We start from the raw sequence: 17,854 nt of genomic DNA on the forward strand, positions 1-17,854 counted from the left end.
AATCTATTTGATTCCAAAAGATGGGTAGCAAATTATATCCATCTTCTATAAGCTGTGATGTAGGCCATGACACATATTGTATCTCTTGGCTTCTCAGGGGGGTGTTTTTTTTTTTTTTTCCCAGGGGGGTGTTTTACTCATGCTTACGAAGACCAAACGTATTTACAGCAAAATCTGAGATGTCTGCAATCAGATAGGAAGGCTTTGACACCGGAATTTGGGTTATTTTTCAGAGAACTCTACTCGGATAAACCAGCAATCATGAGGGAAGTTCCTATAGAGCTGTTTAAACTAGGCTGGTGGAGGGGGTAGTAGGTGGAGTGAAGGACTTTTGTCATCTGTCACGGGAAAACAGGCACGAGCACTGTTCAGAAATTATAGTCACATCATGGCTTCCCAGAAGCCTTCATTCTTCACTTATATTCTAAAAGCCAGTCAAAGGGCAATGATGTACACTGGCAAATTAGGACTCCTTATGGGCACCCAGGAGCAAAAGGTTTATATTATTTCTTTCCTCCCCAACCACAGCCACTTACCTGGTCACCTGGAAATCCCGGAAAACCAATAATCCCTCTTGGACCAGGTGAGCCTGGGGGGCCTGGGGGCCCTGGAAGCCCTGGCTGCCCGGTTCTACCAGGCTCCCCTCTGTGAAATCCAGGTGGTCCGTGTCTTCCGGGCTCTCCTCTCCTCCCCTGTGTCCCAGGATCGCCTTTATCACCTGGAGGGGTTGCAAGTGGGACAAACCTCTTCTAGGAAATCCCCGGTGGGACAGTAGTTAGGCTGAGGGTTTGGGTCCTATGTTTAGGAGAAGGTTTTAGGGGGACCTAGTTCCTGCCCTAAGAGATGGTTTTGGGCTTCACTGACCTCACTGGGAAAGAAGCACCCATGAATTGACTCAGGGAGGAATGAAGCGACTCCAAGGGAGGAATAAGCCTGCACAGTCATCTGCTTGGTCACACACTCATCTTACAAATGAAGAAGAGCCGACCCAGCACAGTTAAAGAACATCTACCCCCAACAATTAGTTAAGGAGAGAGCCAAGACAAGAACCCTGGCCTCCTGCAGACTGAAGGCAGAGAATACAAATGTGGTGGTAAAGTCCTTGCCATATGCTGTTTCTGGGGAGCAGGAGCACGGGCATCAGGGTGCTTGTTAGAAAGGCAGAGTTGGGGCCTTCCCCAGCCCTGCTGATCCAGAATCTGCATTTTCACAAGAGCCCCAGCAGTTCATGGGCACACTGAAGTTGGAGAAGCATGGGTCAAAATGACCTGGGCAGTCAACACTGTGTTACTTATTTTAATACCAGTCACCACAAATGGGGGTACTGGAAAGCTGGAACTGGTATTAGAAGTATAATCTTTGGACTGACACCCTAATTTGGAATATCCAAATCTAGACCCATGTATGAACTTTAATTAAGTTCTGGCATGGAAAAGCAAAAGAAAAATGCAGCATGAGGTTAATCTGTGGATATCTGTATCTAAAGAAAGTGGCCTTCCTTTTCCCAAACAAATGCATGCTTGTTCGAATGATCTAGAGAGATCAACACATTGGATACAGTTAAAAAGAATGAGCATTTACTTACCTTCTTCTCCTGGGAATCCACCATCTCCTGGAGGTCCAGGTTCCCCTGTTTTCCCCTTTTGGGAAATGATAGCCATCTCTCCTTCATCTCCTGGGGGTCCTCTCGCTCCTTCAGATATTAAGTATGCAAGAGAAGAACAAACAGAAGCACCACACATGTGATTCTTCTGTTAAGACCCTTCAGGTCCAGTTTGCAAATCTACATTTCATTTCCTAAACCATATTTATGTTTATAGCTTGCACATTGCCAATGGAGTTCCTAAAGGAAGGGCCATATCTTTTTGCATTCCCCTTCCAATGTGTCCAGCAACAGGGTCTGGGCTATAGAGAATGATCAGTGAATGCTTGCTAAATTCAGCCAAATGGATCTCGGAGTCTTAGGTGAAAGCAGATGGGCTTGAAAGCTTCCAGATCTAAAATATGTCTCTTCATCCTATAACAACGTGAGCCACCCATCTCATATTTTCCAGTTCCCTGTCCTTCCCTTCCTAGCCACCCTCTATTATTTTCCTTATTAATTAAAAGATCACTTCTCCACCTAGAGAATTCTGAAAGGTAGGAAGATTACACGGTATTTCTACCCAATTTTGGTAAATACTGTCCAGTTGTAGAAGTGTCCTCAAATGGGCTCATACCAGTGTGGTGAGAGCCAATCACTAACAAGTGGAGAATTTTGTTAGCCAGTTGTTAAACAGCTCACAGCTTTAAAGCAACCACGGTGGGTATTTATACCACAGGAGCAAACACCAATCAGAGCATTTTTTTTTTTTTTAAGTTTTCATTTAAATTCCAGTTAGTTAACATATTATGTACTATCAGTTTTTTTATATCTGTTTTATTTTGGAAACCATAATAGCATAGCAAACATCACTTAATCTAAGCTAGCTAAGAGCGATTCTGATTCCTTGATTCTTTATTAAAACAAACAAACAAACAAACCCAAATAGGCTAGTAAAACAAAAATAAGAGTAGAATCAATTCACCAAGAAGTAAAAGTAATTTAATAGAAGGTTATTTACCCAGGAGGGTATAACCCAGGAGGGGTTATTTACCCAGAGTGCTTTAAGGACAAAACACTTCTCTCTCAAGTTGTCAAGCGTGCATTCTCTACACTGGAAATGAGATGTTACCTTCACTCACTGCGGCCTCCCGGCTAAGTGCTAGAAGTAAATATGTAACAGGGATGGACACAGAACATTTACACCAGTGGTCTTGAAATTTTTATTTTTTAATAGTAATGAAAACTGTTTTTGAGGATTTTATTTATTTGAAAACTTTATTTTTTAAAAAAGATGTATTTATCAGTTATTTTAGAGAGAGAGAGAGAGCATGAGCAGGTGGGCAGGCAGAGGGAGAGGGAGAGAATCTCAAACAGGACCCCTCCCGCCTCCCACTGAGTGTAGAGCCCAACATGGGGCTCAGTCTCACCACCCTGAGATCATGACCTGAGCCAAAATCAAGAGTCGGATGCTCAACCAACTGAGCCACCCAGGTGCCCCCAAAACTCTTTCTTTAAGTACAGGTGGGGAAGTATAGCTCATGGCTCAGATGAGAGTGGATTTACTCTAGTTCAGAGGTCGGCAAATTACCACCTGAGAGCCAAATCCCCCTGTGGCCAGTTTACCTATAATCCGTGAGCTATGGTTTTTACACTTTTACATTTAGGGAATAAAACTCAAAATGGGAACAATATTTTGTGACATGAGAAGATTAATTGAAATTCAAATGTCAGTATCCGTAAGGAAAATTCGATCGGAACACAAGTTACGTTAGCATGTTTCCGTGCTGTCTCTGGCTGATTTCATACTATAAAAGCTGAGCTGAGTGATTTCAACAGGGACCACAGGCCCTGTAATATTTATCATCTAGGCTTTTTACAAAAAGCAATATTTAAAAAAAGAAAGAAAAAAAAAAAGATTGAAACAGAGTTTGGGGCCTTTTCCTGCTTCCTTCCTAACCAGTGAGGAGGTTCTTTTAAAGCCAATAGCCATATATCAAAGCACTTGATATTTTTTTCTACTAATAGAGCAATTCATTTATCAGTTATATGCAGCAGGACTGAGAGGTAAGGAAAATGAATTTGGTTTAAAATTCTAAAACACCAGAAATCCCAAAGGAAGAGGAATCCAAGCTGCAGGACAGTTCCATGTACTTTTCAAAGACCATTTATATAGGTTCTGATCAAATACCAAAACCAAGATGTAGCATCACTGTGCTGTCAAGTGCATTTACCTTTGGCACCTTTCACCCCCTGGTCTCCAGGGAAGCCGGGCTGACCGTCCTCTCCTGGGTCCCCCTTACTGCCAGCACGTCCATCGGGGCCAGGCTTTCCTCTTTCCCCCGGAAAACCAGGGAAGCCAGGCAGCCCCTGGGATCCTGATGAAACGACAGCATGAATTTAGAGAAAGACATTTTTTTAAATTTTTAATTTTTTATAAACATATAATATATTTTTATCCCCAGGAAAGACATTTTTAAAACTTGTACGCTTCCTAGATCTGTGGTCCTTGCCCCCTTCCATGGCCCTGTTTGTACTAAAGGTAAACAACGTCTACCAGGCCCACCTCGTGTAACCGCTGTGCTTGCAGACTCAGCTTTCCACCCCATAGGCCTGAAGTGGGAGCCTTTGTGTTTCTGAGTCCTGATCTCATCATGCTTGAAGAGGTCAGGAGCCAGGGATATGGAGCCAGGGATATGGGGACTCATCCAACGTGGAAGTACATTAGCCCTGACCCAACACCTGATCAGCTCTACCCAGTGTGTTGAGCAGAAGTATTTGTGGGTTCTGTGGGTTTAAAACCCCCCAACATTTTCCCATTTTACCTATACCAAAACATTGTGCCACGGGAAATAACAATATAGGGGATAAGATGAAGGGAGCGGTCACTAAGGGTAGGACAAAATCAGGCTGTTAGAACAGTAAATTTAATAGTATGATCATATGTAATAGTCTTCACCTGGCAGTGGATTTCAAGTTTATAAAACAGGGGTAAGTAATGGAAAAGTGCTACCTACCCTTTGGGCCTGGAAGACCAGGCAGTCCGTCATCCCCTGAGGGGCCTGGGATGCCTGGGGGTCCCAAGGGACCGTCTGCCCCTGGCCATCCCGGGACTCCAGGGAGGCCCTTCATTCCAGCTGGACCAGGAGGCCCCATGTCCCCTCGCTGTCCTTTCCAACCTGGGGCACCTGGGACAAACCACAAGGACAAAAATGTGTGAGACTGAACACCGGCTTCACACATGGGCAGGAAAAAAAAATTCACTGATAGCTTAAATTGTGTATCCGTGCCTATGAAACAATGTTTATCAGCTAAAACCACAGTGGCAACGCTCCGTCAGTCTCCGAACCTATTTTCCTGGCTGCTGTAAGAAGAAAGGCAGATTACTTGAATAAATATTTCCCAGTAGAGATACACAAATACTATAAAGAGCATTTTAAAAAATGGAAAACGGGAAGGGTGAAGAACAAAAATAGTATTTGTATTTACTCTTGAAACCAGTAGAAGAAAACTTTCCAGGTGATCCCTGCAGCTCTGGCCAAGTGAACTTGGTCAGGCTGTTCACTGGAGAGGACTGCAGAAATCACAGCAACATCATCTGGTTTTTACTGGTGCTGGAAATAAGGCTGTAGAGGCGGGGTTTGCCTCAACCCCATTTTGATCCATTTTCCTGCCATTTTTGAATAAATGCAACAGGATATAAATAACAGGAGACAAACCAAATGGCGAAATGAAGATCACATTGGAAACAGCCCTCTAGTGCCTTGGGTTGAGATGTACTTCTTCTTGGGTTTCTCAGGCCCCTACACGTCTTGCTGGGTGCCCCCAAAATACAAGGTCCTGGCCACTCTTTACCTGGGCTAGTTCTCAAGGTTGTGTTTGCCACCCACAGCCTTGGCAGGTGATACAGCACCTATCCCAGCATAAAGAGCAGGCTGTGCTGCCTGCGGCTATAAAGCAGCAGCTCCCCAGGCTCGGGGCTCCTCTCAGATCCTGCAATCTGCTGCATGTGCAATGCAACATCCGTCGAACCCCACTTCTGTGTCCCCATCAGACTAGGGCGACAAGGGGAAATGACCCAAACCACCGGGAAGTGCATGCCCCTTGCTGTCCTATGAACAGTAAAGTCCTTGTCTCTGCCCCAGGACTCTTGGTTCCACTGGTACGTAAAGGAGAAGCAGGTGAGTTTATTCCTCTGTAAGCAGAGTCAAGTCCCAGGCTCTTCACGGGTAGGCATGGCACAGGCTCTCACTCACCTGGATGGCCTGGAGCCCCTCGGAGTCCCGGCTGCCCTGGTAACCCTGGGGCACCTCCTTTGCAGGAACGAGCAGGTAGACCTGGGATTCCTGGAAACCCAGCACTTCCCTCTCTGCCTCTGGGGCCTTTAAGACCTGGGAATCCCGGCCTGCCAGCTGCCCCTGAAATGATACAAGGTATTCTTGACACTCATGGCATCAAACTAGGGAGTCAGCCGGCCATAGCAGGTGCACGCTTGCAATACCAGAAACAAGCCTTTCCATCCAGCTCAGGGCTCAAATGAGTAGAGCATCTCGAAGGATTTTCTTATCCCGGATGGTCGTGAGTTCCAAATGAATGGGAAAACCATGCATTACTAGGAGAGTTACTTGATACGGTTACACAGACAACGAAGAAGTTGCTTGGGCAAATTAAACACCGCGAGGTTCTTCTTGATTTTAATTAACCTCTCACATTGTGGCAGGCTTTATACCAAATCTCCACAGTACTTACACACCCAGTTCACAGTTTATGGATGTGTTTTTTGTAAGCCATTTCATCACTTGAACTCTTAAATTTCTATTTATTGGAAAGGCAGTGTCATTTCCAGAAAAGCAACAACAACAACAACAACAACACAATTCCCCTATCATCCATCCCATGCCCTACCCTAAAAATCTATTATTTTCCTTGTTTTCATTATACTTCTATTCATGCATTTATATTTTTAAAGTATAATCACAGTGTATCATTGTTGGATTATTTCACATTGCATATTAATCTGCAAATGTTTTCATTTTGTTATAATCTTTATAAATATAATTTTAGTTGAAAATAGCTGAATGGTATTTCACTGAGTGTGTGCATGTGTGTATTACTTAACTCTATTGTTCCCATTTGTTCATCTTTTGTGGATGATACAAGGGTATTTTCATATAATCTTTATCTTCTGCTGAGCACTTCCCTTAGATACATTGTCACAAGTGAGAGAGTAGGATTATTAAGTCAAAATTATTTTCACTGACTCAGAATGTATTCTCCTGCTACTTTCTGACTAATTAGGGTTTTGTATATGAACATTTTGACTTACCAACTACAGAGTAAGTCCCTTGGTGCCAGAGAAGGGGACTTAGTCCCCTGCCCTCCATTTTCCCTGTTGTATGATACTATTGTGGATACCTAGTAAATACTGGCTCGCCCATTGGTAGAAAAGAACCAGAAAAGTGTCTGTAACAAAGTCTGGTCTGGGGTCCACTCTTGGTCACCACAACCTAAGGGTCTGGACTGCTGGGACCCACGCAATTCTAATGTAATGAATCAAAATTCCTGAGACTGGGGCCCAAAAGATGATGATTTTAAGGACCGTGACCCAGGGTTACTGTTACTATTAAATACATTAAAGACTTCTACTGAGGGTCCGAAGAAATCCTTAGTGATTTTGGAAATAGATGTTATGGTCAGTGCCAGGACCATTTTCCCACCTTGCTTACCCACTACCCCTGCTGGAATGAAAGCCCCTCCACCCTGTCACCTGTCCAAATAACACAGTGTGCCTGCCAGGCCCAGCCCACACCACACCCAGCTTCCTTAAACACCACTGCACGTGGCTCTGCCCTCTGGGCTCCCCTTCTTTTAGCCTGTCCTCCTTCAACCTGGCCTTGGCAGCAGGCAGGTGACCCAGTGCCTGTTCCTTGGGCGTTTACAGGGCTCACGTGTTCTCCTGAGTCTGAAGCAGGCAGACGTCCAGCAGCGGCTGAATCAAACTGAATGGATGAGCCACAGTGAGCTGCCCCGAATTTGAAAACCACCCATAAAATGCAAAGGCGATGCTACGGATACAGGTTCCTTGAAATGTGGCCAGTGCTCATTTATGATGAAGATGCTTAGGGGGAAATTCTGCATTCTAGATTTCTAAGGCTTCGGTCTAACCTGTCTTCGGTGAGCTGAGCCAGCTTTATGGACCACAGGGACAGCACAGCCCTCATACCTTCAAAGCCTGGATGTCCTGGATCACCTCTGTGACCTTTGGACCCTGGCACTCCTGAAAGACCTCTCTTTCCTGGAGCACCTGGTTGGCCATAGGCAGTTTCTCCCATGACTCCTTTCTGACCACTTGCTCCACGAGAACCAGGGAAGCCTGGGGACCCAAGAAGGGAGGACCCCTTTTCACCTCCAAAACCCGGATCGCCCATGTCACCACGAAAACCTATCGAAAAAAAAATTGTTTAAATTGTTGGATGTACAAATATAGAACTAATACAAATGGAAATACTAATACTTTGACAAAAATGTATTTTTTAAAAATACGGGAACATTAACTAAATTAAGAGTAATTGGGACGCCTGGGTGGCTCAGTTGGTTGGACGACTGCCTTCGGCTCGGGTCATGATCCTGGAGTTCCGGGATCGAGTCCCGCATCGGGGTCCCAGCTCTGTGGGGAGTCTGCTTCTCTCTCTGACCATCTCTCCTCGCTCATGCTCTCTCTCACTGTCATTCTCTCAAATAAATAAATAAATAAATCTTTAAAAAAAAAGATTGCTTTGCCATCTTTTGCAGGAAAATACATTGTGATTTTGTATTTCTTAGAAGCCAATGATGTTTCTCTCATTGTTTTCACTCACTGGCAATCTGTCTGGACTGAGCAGTTTCTACCAAATAGTAGACCACTGAGAGCCTGGAACTCACACTTCAGGTGGAAGGAGCCCTGAAAATTTACAAAGTTAGCAGAATCTGAAAGTTATTAAAACATAGCTAAGAGCTTAATGTTTCAAAAAAAAAAAATTTCCCCCATTATGTAGGGATTCCTGAGCTGTCTGCTTACTATAGTCAATGAGTTTCAGAAGTAGAGACACATTCTTAAATGAAAAATGCTTATTCACCAGGTGGACCCGGTATTTCTGATAGTCCTGGCTTGCCACGCCGACCTTTTTGCCCATCGAAACACCTCAACCCCGGAGTGCCCCGGAGACCTGGAAATCCCTTTGGTCCTAAATAATAACAACAAAGCACAGGCTCAATAAAATGCAAATCAAATGAGAATGAAAATCAGGTGATCTAAAAAGAATCTGTGTTGTCTTGTTCAGAGTATTTCTACTTCATATAAGTAGATGTCACCTCGCCTGGTTTACATAATCATCTTAGGAATCATATGCTTCAAACAAGTGTTTCAAAGAGAGTACTTTTGTTAATGTGTTTTCTCCAAAGCCATACTGTAAAGGATTCTCCCTAAAAGCCTTTGAGACATGTACCACCACTCCGATGAATCTTTTGGTGTCTTCCCATGCTGTCTCAACAGAAATATTCGAGCACAGCCCCTCCTTGTAGGAGGAAAGAGATGGCAGCATGTAGTCTACCAAGAAACCATCAGGGTACAGGCCAAAATCTACTTCCCTACACCTTACTATATTGCCCTCCAAGGAAGCATAGGCAAAAAGCACCTGCAAAAGGGATCGAGATTTTTTTTTTTTCAAACATTCTTTGATTTTTAACTGGAAGTTCTCTCAGCTAAAATAACTTTAAAGGAGGTACAACTGGCAACTTAAAATCTGTGTGTTCACATCCCTTGAGGTTGGCAAAGCAGAACAGGATAAAACTTACAATCACTAAGTACATTATCAGTTTTCCTCCTGGAGCATAGGAAAAGAAAGAAGGTACAGTTTTAAAATACTCAAAGGGCAGATATTTCTACTGAAATGTGATCAAATCGAGGTAAATTTTGTTGCCTAGAGATTAAAAAAATAAAACAAAATACCCCACCTAGAGTATGCCCAAACCAGTAGACTTGAGCCCTAGTGTGTCTTACCACAGATGCTGTTTTCCCATAGTTCCTCAAAACCTGATGATTATTTTAGAACTCTTCTCACTAGTCACCAGATGGTTAACTATGGGCTCATCTATCTCACCAGTTCCTTTACCCTGGGGAATGTGTAAAACCGCCATTTCTCATTGATCCTACCTGGAGGTCCATCAATTCCTGGGGGTCCCGGCCTCCCAGGGTAGGTGATGTTACAAGAAATTGTATCGCCTGGAATGAAAAAACAAACAAAATGGCATTCACGCAACTGACAGCCCCATGTAAAGTGAATCTCAATGATAACTCGATCAGGATAATTCTTCATAGAGTATATGTGGATTGCAAGGGAAAAGAAGACTTCCAAGTATCCGTAGAGCATCTGAACTACTGTTATTTTGAATTTCTGAAAGGCGGGTCCTGAAATCTGAGCTTCAGCTGTCAGACAGTATGAATGTAAAGGGAATAAGGAAAATCCCAAGAAGTATCAGTTTTAATAACCCAAAAACGATATGTCTTGACGGGCCCAATGACACCCAAGACGATGGAATCGGAAGACCTGAGAAATGATGATGTAGGAGCGACACTGAACAGTGAGCTCGGAGGACTGGCGTGTGGTTCGGGTGAGGGAGGCCTGTGTAGATGAGCACCCTCGGTGAGATACTAACGCCAGCTGACATTTCCTGAGGGCCTGCCATGGATCTGGGCCTTCACATGTATCGTCTCTTGGTTTTGTTAATGACTCTGCACGGTGGTCACTCCCATCCCCCCACTTTCGCTGGTGAAGACAGGAAGATGCCTAAGCGTGTGCCTCTCGGTTCCCTCTCCCTTTGAAATGGAATGTTTCTCTTTTATAATGGAATGAATGCATGACAATGTACTGCTCCATATGCCCTCAAATCAGAAATGTATCAACTGAATAAAATTAATGTTAGATTTTGAAGGATCCAGAACCATAATCTTAAGCCTTATTGAGGACCAAATTATTGCCAATGTCGTCAAAGCGAGAACCAATGATACCATCTCATTCTAACACTTCACAATTAATAATGTAGCCTGAGGCATATGTGCATATTACAGAGGAAAAAAAATATCTTAAATAAACCTTTCTCCAGACTTTTCAAAAGTTTTCAGTTCTAATACCGCAAGTCACTTTACTGTTTTAAATTCAGATAACTGTCAAATATATTTGAAATCCATTCTTTTTTTTTCCTGCCTAGAATGCTTACACATGGGTTTTCCAGGACAATGATGCATTTTTAAAATGAAACACTAGTGGTTTTTTATTAATATACCCTGCGCTGTCTCAAGAGAGAGTAAACAAATAGATATTTTGAATATGTATGTAAATGTAATACCAATTGCATGAGTTGGTATTGAGAAATGAATGAAAGGCAATTTTGGTATGTCAGACAAATACAGCAACAAAGACATTTTAGTATTTTAAGAATTTGTTTTAATTATTGATTGTGCTGTAATGCCTTTGTTAGACAACATTCAAAGTTTGAACAGCAGCTAGAAGGGATATTATGTAGTGGTTCTAGCCATAGCTATAATGACTTTTCCTAGAAGAGAGGATCACTTTAGCTTCCACTATTTCCCTTGCCATTCTGTAACACGTAACATTCAAAATTACCTTTCTGACCCTTCAAGCCTTCGAGGCCCCTCTCACCGGGGCGGCCTGGAGCTCCTGGTGGCCCTCTCTCTCCTGGTGGGCCGGGAAATCCCAGACCTGGTTGTCCTCTAGGTCCTGCTCTGCCCGGGGGACCTGGGGGTCCAGGAAACCCTTTATCACCTGGGAGTGCGTCTTCATGATCCCCCTGGGAATGTTTGCATCATGAGTCAGTTAACAACTTTGCTAGTCCATGCGTTCAAAGCAGTCATTGTCATAAGCTACAGAAACACATAGAAAAACCTCACAATTCCAGGACACTCAATAGCAATTGTAATTTTAAATGAGTAACTCAGACTCTTGTTCAGAGATAACATAAATATTTACAAACACTTATAGGCTATGGGGGGGAATTAAGCCTCAATTACAGAAAGCCATGTGTGTGTTATGTGTTAAATATGTTTGAGAAATTTTATGTGGGAACAACTCTCTGATATCAAAACAAGAAGATAGAGAAACATGTAGTTAGAGGGAGGTCAAAAGCTTATAAAATGAACAAGTAAGTTCTTATGTGTTTGAAATTGTGGTCCTGTATTCTGAGGAGAAGGCACAGCGATAGACTCCACCGTCCTTCACATCTGCACGCGAAGGACTTACAAACACTTTCTGTTCCTGCTTAAGAATTTGGCCTTTGGTTAACTGTCTAGTTTTGTTCCTCTGGCAACTCCATAAAAACAGGATGTCCAGTATATCACAAGGCAGCATTGCTTATGGTAAAATCAATCCCCAGCTGCCAAATTTGCATCTGGTCTGGAAAACTTGAAAGATCTTTGTGGAACCCTTGTTTGGGCTTCCTTGAATGATGGTTCCTGGAACCGGCAAGTTCCCCATGGGGTCCCTGCACAATGTGCTCCTATGGAGAAGGAGCCTCTCCAGCCATGGCTGCCACCACGTCTGCCTCAGAGCTCATCTCATTCACGCCAATGGAATGAACAGTTTCCAGAACTTTCACCTACAAGGAAGGCCTGATGTTCTCAATGCCAGGCAGCATGTCTGGTGGAAATAGCATATGCGTTGACAAAAGACAGACTCAGGTTTTCACTCCTGTTTAGCTCACTTGATAGGTAGATGACCTGGAATAACATACCCTTAGCCTCCATTTCCGATGGTAAAATCTGAAAACAAATTGCTCTTCAGAAGATTGATGATACGCATGAAACACCTAGCTCGGCTCCTGTGACATTACCCCAAGATGTTTTAAGTTCCTAAGCACTGGATCATGTCTCAGAGACTTTTCTTATGGCCTCTGTTACCTCCACATGGTTTCCACCCAAAACGTGCTTGAAAAATGCAGAAATATTTGTCAGTGGGATTTCCCTTCAGCCAATATGTCAAAATTCAGGGGATTTGCACTAGTTGACCCTCTCTTGTTTGCCACTTCCCCTCATGTGCCTCTTCACTTGGGGACAGAACCAAAGGTCATTATCAAGACCTATGTTCTATTCTCTACCCTCCAGAGTTTACTGAACAGGCCTGCGGTGGCTGGGGGCTTTGTAGATGTGAGGGCCCCGGAAACAGATGCACATCATTAGAATGATGCAAAAACCAAAGACAGGACAGGAAGTCTTCCCATGACTAAACCGCCACTCGGGATTTCAGACCATCTGCTCTTTAGACCATCTGATTCAGACCACACCTTTGACAAAAATCAACTTTTTGTGACAGTCACAGAAGGCAACTCTGATTTACGGCACATTGACACTTGACTACATTATAGTTTTAAATTGAGAAGGGGGAAACAGACGTTTTGTGGCCATATAAGAAAATGAAATTCAATAGCCAAAGAAGAATTATACATACCGGAGGGCCTGGATCCCCCCTTTGTCCAGGAAGTCCATCCCCACCATGTTGTCCCTGCTGTCCTGGAAATCCTGGGAGCCCATCAGGACCTCTTTCTCCTTTCTGCCCTGGGAACAAAGGCGAAAAGGCATTCAGACCCTTCTCAGCAGTGGGTGAAGTAGAAGGAAACACAGGACAAGCATAAAAATAATGACCTTGCCTCTGTGTGGGCTGGTAGAGACTTGGAGTATCTCAGTTGACTGACTAAAGTCACATAAGGACAACCATGCAAAAGGGAGAGAGGAGAGTGACAGTTGCCAAACCCGCCGACCTTCTTACTTGGAAAGCACTCCTTTCTTCATTCTGCCAGGGAGGCTGTGTGTGGAGGCACCAACCACAAGAGCATCTGCCCCTGCTTGCACAGCACTGAACGTGGTGCCCCATCCCCTGGCAAGGGTGAATGGGGGAGCAGTCCATGGTGGTATACTACCCTGAGGCTAGCCCAGTTTTTCCTAAATGTTTTTTTTTTTTTTTTTTTATTTAACAAACTGGAGCTGAGAAGGTAGGGCCCTACTTCTTTTTATGAGAATTTGGAGATTCTGGCTGGAAAGGCAGCAGACCCACAGCCTAGGAAACTAGTCTTGGGAAGAAATGCAGTTGGTGCAATGAAGGATGCAAGATGTAGGAAGAATCTCCTGGATCCAGCCATCCCAGTACAAGCCCTACCTCCAATACTTCAAATTTTGTTTAGGTGAGTCAATAAATTACTTTTTTCTCTAAAACAACTTCAAGCTGGGTATCTGTCATGAACAAAGCAGCCTTGATTAGTACAGGATGCTATAATGCACTGGATAAACAGTAGGCAAGTCAAAGGTGGTCTTTTGTCAAACCCAGAGCCACAATAATGAGAACTCAAATATGGTTTTTTTTAATGTTTTCAAATAAGGGATAGGGGAATTGAGGCTCAACATTATCACAAGAAATGTGAGGGGCAAGGAATATTTTTTTAAACAATCTCAACAGCCCTGTATCTTGTCATAGAATTGATCTGTGGTCAGAAGAGAAATGAATGCAAAAGGATGGTTCCCATTCCATTCATAAAATGGAAGGGAGCTATGTGATTGACTAGGCTCACCTTTCACTCTTGATACAACTGCATCACCCTTTTCTCCTTTGCTGCCAGGTGGTCCTGAAACACCATGTTTTCCCTTGGTGAAAAATAAGAGGAACAAATCATTTTAATTTTGATGGATCAAAAGATAGTCACGTATATCTAATCTCTCTCTTGTTTCTTTCTAAATAAACTGTTCTAGATTCTGGTTTGGTACTCTCAGTGTCATTCTCTTTCTTGCCTTCCAAGGTGGGTCCTACCTTACAAAGCTGAGGCTCTTGACCCGCATTTAAAAACTTGTGGAATCTGGATAAGTTCTGTACCAGATTCAACAGAAATGTGTATCAATATCAATGTCCTGGTTTGGGCAATATACTAAGGTTATGTATGCTATCATGGGGAAGCTGGATGAAGGGTCTACAGGAACTTTCTTTCTCTGCATGATGTTGCAAACTTCTTGAGTCATAAAACAAAACTTATCTCAAAATAAAAATTCATAAAAAATTTTTTAACTATCTTGGGCATTTTAATGTAGATTGAAGAGGAAGGTGATGGGTAGGTTAACCACAAGAGCTGCCACTAAAGTTGAAGGCAGAGGCTTAGGGACAAGTGTGTGATATTGAAGAGAAATTGATAAGGAAGAGGGGGTAAAACAAGAACCTTCATTATAGCTGATATATTTCCTCCATGTAGCAAGTAAACAACTAATTTTGGCCAATGCGCTCAATCACCTTTTTACCTCAACATTGCTCTGAAACTCGACTATTGGGTCATGGTTTTGTAAGTGTTATGTTATCATTGAACATTAATCTGTGTCAAAAATCTGGAGACCTACCACCAGTATAAAATTGGCCAAGCACCACAGTAAATACAGTTGCAGGAACACTATACAGAGCTTAAGGTTACTTATCCTGTGATCTTGAAAATAAAGAAACATAGACAAGAATTTAGAAGGAGGTGAAAATGACTGAGCAAACCCATCTTCTCTCACACAGATGCCTTTTCTTATTCTCATACAATCTAACAACATGTTCATACAGGCTTAATTACCTTCTCAACTGGCACTTTATAAGCAGTTGGCTACTAAGAGAAGAAGGTACCAATAGAGATGAGCATAACAGCAGTATAAAGCAGTAAGAATAAAGAAGAAGCCAAAACTATATGCAACAGGCTTAAAAACACAAATGGCAAAAATGTGTGGGAGCCATTTAATGTAGAGAAAAAACATGTCCAAACCCATTCGAAACCCCTAGGATCTTCACTGTAATACTACTTCCTGTGTAACAATGTTTATCAGACATGAGAAAAGTGGGTGGAACAAATTTCTGAATAGAAATGGTTAGATTAGACAGGAAAGGAACTTTAGAAATTATAAAGTGCTAATATGAGTTGAATGTTGCTTACTTCTTACTTTTCCTGTATAAGCTAAGTTTTAAGTAACAAATGGACAGGGCCAAAGTATATAAGGCACAGTACTCAGTCCACATTATAACAATAACGTCCTTCTGATGGATAAACTATCAACGCGTAAAACCATTCATTGAGCATGTGAACCAGTTCCTCTCCAGAAGGACAAATGCCAATGGAGTGCTTAATAAATAAGACATTGGTCCCCTTGGAGCATGAGCAGTTTCTTAGTCAACACATTGGAGACTTAGAATGTACTATCAATTACTCTAATGCTCTGCAGATATAGAATTTTAAGCACTAGATCCAGATCATAGACTTAGTTGAGCTAGAAAAAAAAAAAAAAAAAGCCCGCACTCATTCTGGATTTCACTAAAGAGCTATTTACCAAGAATCTAAAATGCCAGGCATTACTTAGAGTATCAAGGACACAACAGTTAACAGCAGACCGTCTTGCCTTCATGTGCTTAGATCTTAGTGAAACAAATGTTGAATTTAAGAGATTTTCGGGCCAAAGTTTCCCAGAAGCTTTGGGATCAAGAGCTACTTGTCACTGTTCTAAGATCTGAGATCACTAAATCCATGTGTTAATACAACCACAAAATCTCAGCAACAACAAAAGAATCGCTCTCTGCCAAGCATGTACTGGTTGCTTAAAACATGGTCTAGATTAGGGACTTCAGCCACAGAGGCCTGGAGGGACTGTGCCTACCACGGGAAGCAGATAGATGGACCAAGTGGGGACATGAGCACCCTACCCTGCTCCCACAGGCATGGCCATCTCTCAGCTCCTGGCAACTGTAGGAATGCACTGACCCTGTGTTAATGAACTCCCAGTTTCTCAAGGGCAGCAATAAGTCTTATTAATAATATAAAAACAAACACCATGAAGACAAACCCAACATGCCAGGAGGTCAGATTTGGCACATGTCAGTTGTGACCTTTGGTTTGCTCTGCAGTTCATTGGGGCAGTGACCCTCTTTGTTCCCTGGTGCATATACCTTAGAGTCCTCAAAATACTTGAATCCTTAACAATAAACCTGTAAGACAGGTGTCATTATATCCATTTTATAAATGAGGCCCTAAAGCTCAGTAAGACTATAGAGCTCACCAATGTCATAATTGGGATGTGGAGGTGGGTCCATGTACCCTTAAGCCCCCATGCTTTGCACTACAGCATCTTAGTGGGAAACCCCCATCCTCAGACTACAGTGATAAACACAAGCTTTGGTTTAACCACAGAAAAAATTGCAAAGAACCTAAACCTACTTTTCTTTTTTCTACTCTACTACCCATCCGTGGCTGCTGAGGCCAGGGACAGCGGCTGAGAGAGAACAGGTCTGGGGAGGTGAGAGTACCCATGGTTACCTGTGGCTTCCCTGGGTTCTTTCCTTCTGTCCCTTCTTCTCCCGCTACCACTTTTCCTTTCATAATGCCCCACGCTACGGACCTACCACCTCACAATGACCACCCTGTGATGAATTTAAAAACAGAGAACTCTTATGGATGGAGTCAGTCACAGAAAAATGACGTCAGAAACAGAAGCTGTCCAAAGAGGCGAACCCTAGACCAACTGAATTACAGAGCTCAGTCAGGGCAATGCTGGATGAACTAGCCATTCACACTCAAGGATGTTAGCCCTGAAGAGTAACTCCAGAGGAAGCCACAAAAATATTTTAGAGCCAGTATAACCTTCATTAAGAAGCTTAAGTACCGGGCGCCTGGGTGGCTCAGTGGGTTAAGCCGCTGCCTTCGGCTCAGGTCATGATCTCAGGGTCCTGGGATCGAGTCCCGCATCGGGCTCCCTGCTGAGCAGAGAGCCCGCTTCCCTCTCTCTCTCTCTGCCTGCCTCTCCATCTACTTGTGATTTCTCTCTATCAAATAAATAAATAAATAAAAATATTAAAAAAAAAAAAAGAAGCTTAAGTACCAACGTAAAAATAATGACTCTGTGAAAATGTTGAATTTTAAAAGCCGGCCATGAAAGGCAGAGTACTTAACAGCTGCAGCCATGTCCATTCAACACACATGCATTACGGAATTCACTTCTGGCTGAGTCGACTTTAAACCAGCGGGCTTTGCAAGGGTGTCAGCGGTGGGACAGGGACAATTGTCACCCTCACTTAAGGCTCTCAGACTGGAGCCTTATTTTCATGGCGTTTCCTGGGGAAAATGGAAAAGAGCACGTTGGGCCTGGTGGTTAGGCCCCCAGGTCATCCCAGCATGAAGGCTCTTCAGTAAAGACAGGACAGATGGGCTGTGTCTAGCCTCTAGAGG

General features: G+C 43.1%; 1 protein-coding gene across 9 annotated transcripts in view; it reads right to left on the reverse strand.

The window, feature by feature from the left end:
* COL4A4 (collagen type IV alpha 4 chain) overlaps positions 1-17,854 on the reverse strand; it is a 121,219-nt gene that overhangs the window by 36,057 nt on the left and 67,308 nt on the right. For all 9 annotated transcript variants that reach the window (XM_045078801.1, XM_045078800.1, XM_045078803.1 and 6 more), the window contains 11 exons: positions 14,195-14,267; positions 13,081-13,187; positions 11,245-11,428; positions 9,774-9,842; positions 8,698-8,805; positions 7,806-8,024; positions 5,839-6,000; positions 4,600-4,770; positions 3,817-3,960; positions 1,586-1,693; positions 537-718 (listed from right to left, as the gene is read on the reverse strand). In XM_045078801.1, the coding sequence (XP_044934736.1) occupies positions 537-718; positions 1,586-1,693; positions 3,817-3,960; positions 4,600-4,770; positions 5,839-6,000; positions 7,806-8,024; positions 8,698-8,805; positions 9,774-9,842; positions 11,245-11,428; positions 13,081-13,187; positions 14,195-14,267 (1,527 nt within the window). The remainder of the gene's footprint in view (positions 1-536; positions 719-1,585; positions 1,694-3,816; positions 3,961-4,599; positions 4,771-5,838; positions 6,001-7,805; positions 8,025-8,697; positions 8,806-9,773; positions 9,843-11,244; positions 11,429-13,080; positions 13,188-14,194; positions 14,268-17,854) is intronic.

The sequence above is a fragment of the Mustela putorius genome, unplaced genomic scaffold (genome assembly GCF_011764305.1).
Source record: "Mustela putorius furo isolate JIRA1106 unplaced genomic scaffold, ASM1176430v1.1 tig00000275_pilon_pilon_pilon, whole genome shotgun sequence".
NCBI classification, from domain to species: domain Eukaryota; kingdom Metazoa; phylum Chordata; class Mammalia; order Carnivora; family Mustelidae; genus Mustela; species Mustela putorius.